This window comes from Scomber scombrus, chromosome 8 (genome assembly GCF_963691925.1).
Source record: "Scomber scombrus chromosome 8, fScoSco1.1, whole genome shotgun sequence".
Lineage (NCBI taxonomy): Eukaryota > Metazoa > Chordata > Actinopteri > Scombriformes > Scombridae > Scomber > Scomber scombrus.
In genome coordinates, this window is record NC_084977.1 from 3,378,465 (window position 1) to 3,388,139 (window position 9,675).

The window sequence follows — 9,675 nt, forward strand, 5'->3', positions numbered from 1 at the left end:
ACCAAAAGCGTCTGACGTGAAAAAATCGCTTGAATCGCTTCTATCGCACCACTTGATCATAAATATACATTTTTGGATCATCGCTTCATTCGCTTCATTCACGCTTGTGACGTCGGGAGAAACTCGCCGCTGATTGGATGACGCTTGATTGATTGATTCATTCATTCATTCGCTTCATTCGCGCCGCCTGATATGAAATCACGTGTTATCGCCCCATTTACATTGATTTTCTATGTAGACTTGCTGCTCAATTCGTGTCAGACGCTTTTGGTCTGAACGCAGCTTAAGATTAAAAGCCAAATGCATATAGGTGAGTCTTAAGCAATTATTTAGTTGGTTAGTTACACTTCTGACTGTGAATGACACGAATCATTATTTTATCTGTTTTTTAAAATCTATTTATAAGTTTTGATGATCTTTATGTAAGTGTCAGCTCATCACATCTTTGCTGACCTCTAGTGGTTGAACTAAACTCAGCTGGTGTCAGTGGTGTACAGGTGCACTGCAGGTGACTGTGGTTGATCGATTTATTGATTGAGTGATTGATTTTATGGATTATCATGGTTCCAAGATGTTAGAAGACAAAGAAAAACACAAAGAAGCACATAAAAAATAAGCATAGAAAAATGAATAGAATGAAAATCCTAAAAGACTGATAATGCTTTAACTCAATTTATGAAAAAAAAAAAAAAAAGAACCCTGCTGGTCAAAAGCCACAATCATACACATTTAAAGCTTTACGAGGGAATTTCAATGTGTTGGCTCGATTCCAGGTTCCTCTCTCTCTGATTGTGTCTATGTGTGCAAAACTAATTATGCTACTCATTAAGATGTGGTCCACTCATTGATGACTTTTAAAAACCATCATAAATACATTTCCTGTCTAGACTTTGATTGAATCAGTAGGCTTCCAGAGCACCAGTGTTTACTCCCTCACACTCCCTGGAAAGAACTGCACTGTGTTTCAGGTGGTGATGTCATACAGTCCTCTTCTTCATTATAAGCTCTTTTATTTTCAGAGGTGGTTTCTAGAAGACTTACAGTATGGAAGTTGTGTTTCTTTAGACTTCATAAGACTATTAAAGAGAAGCTGTCAGGATCGGTTAAGAGCAGTTACTCCATTCTGTTTCATGTTCTGTACTCACTAAGAAGTCCTGTAGTCTTTATATTCTGTTTCATGTTTTTAGTCTAACTGCAAACCTTCAGTCTTTATGTTTCACTCCCTCAGTTTTTAAGAGAGGTGCATCCTTAAGTTTCCAAGACGTTAATTTGAGCGCATTGTCACATTCTTGTATAAAAATAAATCTGAATGTGTCAGATTTTTTTCTTAATCAAGTGTCCTGTATTCAAATCTGATTCTAATTATAGGGAAAGAAGAGACCATTTTCAGAGACAGTGCATACAGTATGTACATGCACACACTTCTTAATTAGTGTTTTTATGAAAGAACCACAAAATGATATGGTGGTTTATCATAGGTTACTCCAGGTCATTTTTCTTCACTTCATTTATTTAAATGAATGTGTTCATGTTAGATAATTTCTTTGTTTGGGAGGGTCGTTACTTTTGTTTTGCCTCCTGTTGCCTCGGGTCAAGTTTGACCCTGGAGGCTCAGAAATGAGGAATAGTTTCATTTCAATGAGGCCTGTTGACCATCATTTCTAGAAATATGTGTAAAACCTGTGGTAATAAATTGGAATGAAGTGGGTTAGAAAGGTCTAACACAGAATTGGGTGATAATTTATACCTCATGCTTTATAAACAGTCAAACCAGGCCGGGTCAGTTTTGACCAGGGAGGACAAAAGTTGCTCTGTTGAGAAGAAGACAACTTGAGGGTTAACCAATGAGCAGCAACTAACAACATGTTCAGATGACACAGAAGCTGGGAGAAGTTAAATTCAACTGTTTTGATGATGATAGAAGAAACTTGCAATTTTAGAGTCGTTATTTCCACAGGTCAGTTTACGACAATCTGACATTTTTTGGCACTGTTTTTTATGAATGTGGTGAAGAAGCTGAAGTTTGATTCACTGAACAAGCCAAAGATGTGGGCCACAAACCAGAGACTGGAAAACCAAAACCATCCAAATATTCAGTTGTGTGTTTGGAATCTTTGTTCCTCGTATAGTTCATAGTTTGTATGCTTGCCTGTAATTTACAGCTACACAAAAGAGATATTTTATTTCTTTTTTTTCCAACGTTGTTTTTTATTGGTTGAGCAATATATTTTATAAAAACACAAAATACATACACAAAATACCCACAACAGACAGGGTGCAATGTGAAACGCTGGATATTATTCGAAACAGAAAACAGGAAGGAGCTGGGCTAGTAGATTGGGTTGGGGGGGGGGGGTTTCATCGTATCCATAGCTGTCCTCAGTTGGACATTCACACAGCCCACTTAAGAAATCCCAGCATGAAAACTTCTCCAAACTTCTCCATCCAAAGCAATCATACTTCAATGCAATCATCTCAGATCTAAATACCATCTCCATTTTTTTCCCAATATCTTCTCAGTTACCCTTCTCAGTCTCATTATCATAAGTCACAGTATTTTTACTGTTGTCATATCTACTGGCCTAAAATGTTTCATTTCCATAGCTCATAATAAAAGTAGGGAGATATGGGACAACTTTGAAAGTAAACTTGTGAGATTATATTGATTACTTTGCTTCTTGAAATACTACACAGTGTTTTTAACCAGTTAAGTATTGTGTGTTTCCATTACAGTATGTTTTGAACTTTGATTGTGTTCTTATATATGGTTATTGTGGTTAAACAGTTACACTACATAGCAATTTTCTTCTTGGTGATCATTAGAAAACTGTGGGACTGGAAAAATAAAGTGTTTACCTAAAATAAAGACCCTCCCCTGCATTTTGTCTCATGTTCTAGGCTAGTCAAGAACCTTTTAACAGAAGAGACAGGGCTGGTCCCTTCCAGTATACTGCACACAGCATCTGAAGGAGGTCACTCTTTAAGTAACAACTCTGCTACTCCTCACTAACCACTGGCAGCCTTGCTGTAACACACTAACTCACCCAGCCCTCCCTCCCTTCCTTTATTCCAACTTGGTCCATCACTCTCTCACTCTCTCATATGGCGGTCAAGGCCGGAAGCCCAAGAGACCGGGCGGGCCGCTGCTATGGGAGAGGGAGGGAATGCTGGATAGGTTTTTGGGTTGGATGGAAAGATGGAAGAGCTTTTAGAGTTGGATAATCAGAGCATGATGTGACTGATTGTAGCACTTTCCCTCCAACACACTCTCCCCATGATTCCCCTCTCTCTCTTTCTCTCTGGGTGCTGGGAGTGGACGTAGGAAAAAAATAAAAAATGTATATATATATATATATATATTGAGGCCAAGGTTTATTATATGTTTGAAAATAAATATAGATTTAGTCCAATCAGAGTCTACATAAAGTATTCTATGGAGCAGCAAAGTATGTGGAGCGTCAAGGGTTCCAGAAGTAAGGGTCCTGTTCATTTTCTGAGTGGACAATTTTAGGTGACTGGTGCTTGGAACACTTTCTGAAAAACATAAAACATAAAACATTACAGGTCAGCAGAGGGCAACTAGTCAATACAAGTCATTCAATGTAGAACCTGTGCTACTTACATTTTGAAGTAAACTATGAAAACATTCAGCAGTTTAACTCAGTTTGGATTTTGGCACCTATGGCACTTTGTTTTTCCTTCAGCTGCTTGATAATGAGTTAATAATTAGAATCAGATGTGTTAGAGTGGGGAGATACCTAAAACATGCACGACAGTAGCTCTCCAGGAGCAGTGTTGGAGACCACTGGTCTAAATGATACAACCAATGAGCCTCAAGAGCCCAAATCAGAGCTTTACTATTGCAATTGGGAAGAAAACACAGTGCCATAGGTGCCAAAAATACAAAATGGACACAGAATCTGCTTAATGTTTTAACTGATTTAACTGATAACTACTGATTTAGAGCCATTCACTATGTCAAACTGAAAAAAATGCAACTTCACAGAAACACAGTTGGAATAATTAAAATTGGTGGCCACAACATAAAATGATGGCATGGTTAAAGAGCAATTTAACACTGTGTTTAATACACACTCCTTACTGCCACCACCTCCCTGTAATATACTGTTACTATAATTACCAGATTCTTACTTGTTAATATTGTTCACATCAACTTCCAAGTCGGAAAACTGACAACATATCCAAGTTGGCAGTTGATAATATTAAACTGCCTAAAACACTAAAACTATTAAACCCTCTTTTAATGGATGTAGTCTTATATTGTAGATATATTTCTGATGCTCACACATCCAGACGATGCAAGTTGTGAACACTGGAATCTTTCCCATCTCTACTGTTCATCTTATCCAGCATGAACGCAACATTAACACTGATCATTAAAGCTCTGTAAAATCACCTCTTCATCGTCCCCTTCACCTTTTCCCCCCTCTGGCTGCCTACACCAAACGCTGTGTTAATGACAGATCATACATCAAGTGGACAGCCACATTTCATAGAATAATAGTTACAGCATTGTGGTTGGAATAATGGTAGAACATGATGTTATCATGACAGGTGTGTAGGGTACAAAGTGACTTTACAGTTAATTTATTGACTCAAAAATGAGAATATAGCATTGAGTATGAGATTCATGTGTTTTAATGTTGAGGAACCATGATGATGTTGTTAAAAGGCAGCTTTAAAACAGGAAACAGTACTTCTGGAACCAGTGGCTTCTCTAACTTAACCACCCTTCAGATAATTGAGTTCATGGTTTGGTTTTTGTTGTAGAGAGCCACTCCTCATCTCTGTACTGTTTTCTCTCTCTCACTTTATCGTCCCCTCTGTCCTCGATCCATCTCTCCACCATCTCCTCCCTTTCACGCCGGCTTGAAGACTGATCTCTGAAGTGTTTGTCGTGGCCTTGCTTGTTTTGTTACGGAGCTCTGTCCACTCCTCTTTAAAAACAACTACCTCTTCCTTCTCCTCTTCTCATTTCCCTTCACCTCACCTGCCCCCTCTCTTTCTCTTCCTTTTATCTCTGTCTGAGTTTTTTTTTTTTTTTCTCCACACTTGAGGAGGACAGAACTCCACGCTCTAGCAGTTGACCTTCAGTATTTTGGTTAAGTGGAGCCCATTAACAAAAGGCCCTCTTCACCTGTCTGTGTTGATTGCTGCTGTCTGCCTTCACTATAATTCTTTATGCACTCTCCTGGCTGATATTGTTGCAGATATTGAACGCCTCATTATTATGTCTCCTTGTTTTACACTCCTCTTAAAGCTGCATTGTTTAGTGCGTTATGTTTTATCGGCACCGCACTCCAGGCTGTGCATCCCCCCCTTTCTGATACACTGTGTTTGAATGCCACAGTATATCCATATACCCTATGCTTGTTTTGTGTATTTATTACTATGAAACCAACTTAGTTATAAAAACAACTTATAACATTGCAGCTGACTCAAGTGTTTCTTTTTCTTTCTTTTTCCAGATATCTTCAGTGATCTGTGCACAGCAGCACTCTCCGATTCGGAGGAAAATGAAGCCAGTACCTGGGGAGATGTGTCTCAGGACAGCAGATAAACATGGGAGACTTTTGTAGTTCTACAAACATGTTGGACTACAAACATTTTCTATCTTTCGATGGATGTCAGACATGGCAGACATTTCTTACTGTAGTTTTTCAAACGTAAGCTGGACTTTTAACTATCAACAATTACGAGTCTTCTAATTGTAGTTCTATATATTGGACTACAAATATGGCCTGCTCTTGTTTTTCAACTGTAGTTTTTCATGTTCGACTCACTGAGGCTTCTCAGTGGAGCTTCTTGACAAAGCTGGAACCTTAACATGCCTGGATGCCACGGCGGGAAAGCCATAAATGCAAGTTTGAATTCACAGAAGAACGAGGTGTCGTCTGCATAGAAGCAGACACTGCATGGATGTGCACATTGAACATTACATCCTGTGTTGGATGAATTCAAATTATGTACTGTAGTAATACAACTACAAATGCAACTTGTGAGTGGTTGGGTTGGATACCTGCGAACTCAACCGCAAACTGCTCATCTCTGATAGGATAACCTTAGGGAAACGTGATAAAGTGCATGTGCTGGTTGTGAACAGGCCTTTGTGAGGAGCCTTGTTTTGCTGCTACGCTGCTCTGAAGCAAAACTTTATTAGACCAGGTTCTGCCTCTGCTGCCCTGCTTCAGCTTTTCAGGTTCAAACTACAGACACTTCATAATAGCTGCAGTCTCCAGAAGAACCTAGAAGTTGTCTTGCTTGCCTTTCTTCGCTCTGGTGGAGGAACCTACATAACATCATCGCATTACATCACATATATTATCTGAGCGTGCCTGTACTCACAGCCTGATCTGTATGAAATTATGAAACTGAGAATCTCCCTTTCATATCTGTTTATTAGCCAGTCCTCTTTTACATACTGTATGATTTACTCTCTGGAAAGGACATGTGTTATGGTCTCACAGGTTTTACAACATGCTAACATGCTAAATTATATATACTGACAAGATATTTTGTTTGTTAGATTGTTACTGAACACTCGCAAACTGTGTTGATGATGTTCCTTTTTCCTTTAGTTTTTATATACAAGTCAAATAATCACTCTTCTTCCAGCTGTATTGTTAACTTGCTGCCTTGTGTCAGCTAGTTTCTCCTAAAATCAGCTTCCTCCTGAGTCCAGAAACAACACTCATGAAAATGGTGGGACCAAATAGCAAATTCACAGTCTGTAAGACCAAACCAAAGAGCTAGAAGAGGCTATAAAGCTTGAGCTGAGAGAAACTGCAGTCGTGTGCTGACTCTCTCATGGTTTGTTGCTATCAGTGACCCCTTTCACATCACAATCATGATAAGTGCAGATTTAAAAAAGAAAGTCCAAGTTTACAGTGTCAGAGCTGCAATCATCCTCTTTCAACTAATGACTGCTAAATTACTTTCCAGCAGAAAATGCATGTGGAGAAATAAATCAATCATAATGTGTTTCCCATATTATCTTCCTTTATAAATGCCGAGTGAATAGCAGACAGAGGCAGCCAAATGGCTTTTGATGGAAATTAAGCATCACTGCAGCACATCTCTTTTTTTCAATGAATGGGGCGCGGGTGTAAATCATGTTTCAGAATACAGATTTGTTGCTGTGACATGTTATGCTACTCGGAGTCATCTCTGCATAATGGGATTTCCACTAGCAAGCTTTGATTCGCTGCATGCCAGCCACCGCTATCTATAGACGGCACATATTCAAAGCCTTGTGTCTCTGATTTGTGTGCATGTAAACACTCGACCTCATGTGCAATAAGATAGGAAATGAGGATGTCGAGGAATGTGTCGGCTTTATCCCCATTTTGAGTAGGCTCAATTTTAGTGGATAACATTCATTCATGCACACAGTTAATTTATCTCTGAGCTCATGGCTAGCTAGTGCTCAGAGACCAGACTCATTGTATTCTCACCTTGAAAATCCATGAAGGATTTGCGTTCCGGTTCGTTTTGTTCAATCCAAGTAATAGTTCAGCTTCATAATGGCGTTATCTGATTCATGAGAGTCTGCATTGAAAGCCCTTACACCAGTGTTTTCTTGTTATGGAGATATTAGCATTTGTTAGCGATTTGTGAGTGTTCCCAATGCAAGTCACAAGCATTTCTTTGACAGATGGTCGCTCATGTCCTTTTTTTTTCTAGAGTAAACTATATGGTGGGAAAAAGCCAGGGAATGCAAGTGATTTTTCAGGAAAAGCTTTTTTTTTTAGCAAGCGGCACCTGAGCTGTTTCCTGACATAAACATCACATTTTCAGAGAGGAAAATAGCACCATACACTGAACAACCCCTTAGAACCTTCATTACATTGCAGAGGGGGGCTGGGAGGACATTTTCAGTCATTGTATATAATCATCAGTGTTGCTCTAATATTGCATACTTTTGTGTGTAAATATCAATTTTTCTGTATGACTGCTGTATTGTTGCACACAGTTCTCCCTCAGAGGCTTTTTGACATTGTAATGCATTTCTACTGACAGATTGGATCCTCTGGACTATTGACTGAGAAATCCTGTCAAACTGTATTTACAGATAGATGCCACATCACGTCACGGGAGGGAACTCAAATGTTTAATATTTGTACCAATTTAGATGAAGGCTCCTTTGAGTTACATTTTATCTGTGACTTATTATAAATGAACAACAGACACATTTGATAAGAAAAGGCGAAATATTTTATGTCAAAATGAGCACAATGACCTGGACAAGAAGGGGAAATGTGTGAAAGTGAATGGATGTGTAATGCAAACGTGGATGGATGGATGGATGGTTGGGTGACTGAAAGGAAACGTAGGTGAATGGATGGATGGATGGATGGATGGATAGATGGATGGACTGAAGAATACATAGCTCACAGTTGAGTGGTTGGATGGTTGGTTGGGTGGGTGACTTTAAGGATTAGTTGGATGAATGGACGTAGGGATGGATGGTGATGCTAATATGGAGGGATGGATGGATGATGTTTGATTGATAGGTGGTTGATGGTTGAATGGTTTGGTAGATAGGAGGATGGTCAGTACGGTGAATGGATGGACTGAAGAATACATAGCTGCATGGACGATTGATGGGTGATAGTTGGGTGGATGGATGATCGGATGTGTGACTCTAAGGATAGGTAATTGGATGGATGGATGGATGGATTAATGAATGGATATATTTACACTGGGTTTCCATCTGGAACAGAGGGCAGAACTCTATTAAAGGTCATATACATTGATATATTTCACTGTCTGTAAAGAAATATACTCTTCTTGAACATACTGTACATTTTGTGTATCCTCTGTTAAATGAAAAATATTGTATCTTTGTAAAGAAAAAAGTTTCTATTGTACTGCATCCTGCTGCAATGTAATTGCAATTTCACCATATTATAGAATGTATGGAGTCTGTATAAAGTACAGTCTGTCATTGTACATGTACATATTGCTTCATTGTGATAATATACATTTACAATATGAAATTTGCTATTGTGGTTTTTTAAATGCAACTTTAAATGCAACCATAACTTGGAGGCACATGTGGCACTTGATGGTCAGATATTAAGACTTTTCCTGTGTGTTTTTACTTTTCTGTTGTAAAAGGAATGTTGTTGTCTGAGCAGGAAGACAGTCAGATCACAACTCTTGATAACAGCCACCATGCATTCAGCAGGAAAGCCAACATGGTGAAAGGATGTTGTTAGGATAATGGAACTGGAACAACGCTACAAATTAGATTAAACAAAAAAAAAACATGAAAAAATAAAAGACTATTTTTCAGGTTTTGTCTGTCACAACTTTTCCCCATTTGCTATTTCAAGACCTTAGAAAGTTTTTGCTTTGCAGTTTGTGCCATCAAATAATCCAACACATTCACCACCAAACTGGACGTGGTGCTTCACATTGTAAATGCATCAAGCCAACAGCAGCAGACTACTGAAACAATGTCTAATGTAGCATTACAGTTATATAAAAAGACTGATTTTTAAAAAACGAAAACCAGTGTTGTGTCATCGAATATTCCATCCATCCACTTTGTGCCACTTATCCGGGGCCAGGTCGCAGTGGCATTAGGCTGAGCAATGAAACCAAGACATCCTTCTCCCCAGCAACGCTCATTAACTCTTCGTGGGGCAT

General features: G+C 38.8%; 1 protein-coding gene across 2 annotated transcripts in view; it reads left to right on the plus strand.

The window, feature by feature from the left end:
* The window catches only part of mcf2l2 (MCF.2 cell line derived transforming sequence-like 2), a 148,643-nt gene extending 141,748 nt beyond the window's left edge, over positions 1-6,895 (plus strand). Inside the window, exons 34-35 of one of the 2 annotated variants that reach the window (XM_062423509.1) lie at positions 2,899-2,990; positions 5,487-6,895. In XM_062423509.1, coding sequence (XP_062279493.1) covers positions 2,899-2,990; positions 5,487-5,581 — 187 coding nt within the window. In that variant the 3' untranslated portion in view covers positions 5,582-6,895. The remainder of the gene's footprint in view (positions 1-2,898; positions 2,991-5,486) is intronic. The other variant, XM_062423508.1, reaches the window with a different exon arrangement.
* The last annotated feature ends 2,780 nt before the right edge of the window (positions 6,896-9,675 follow it).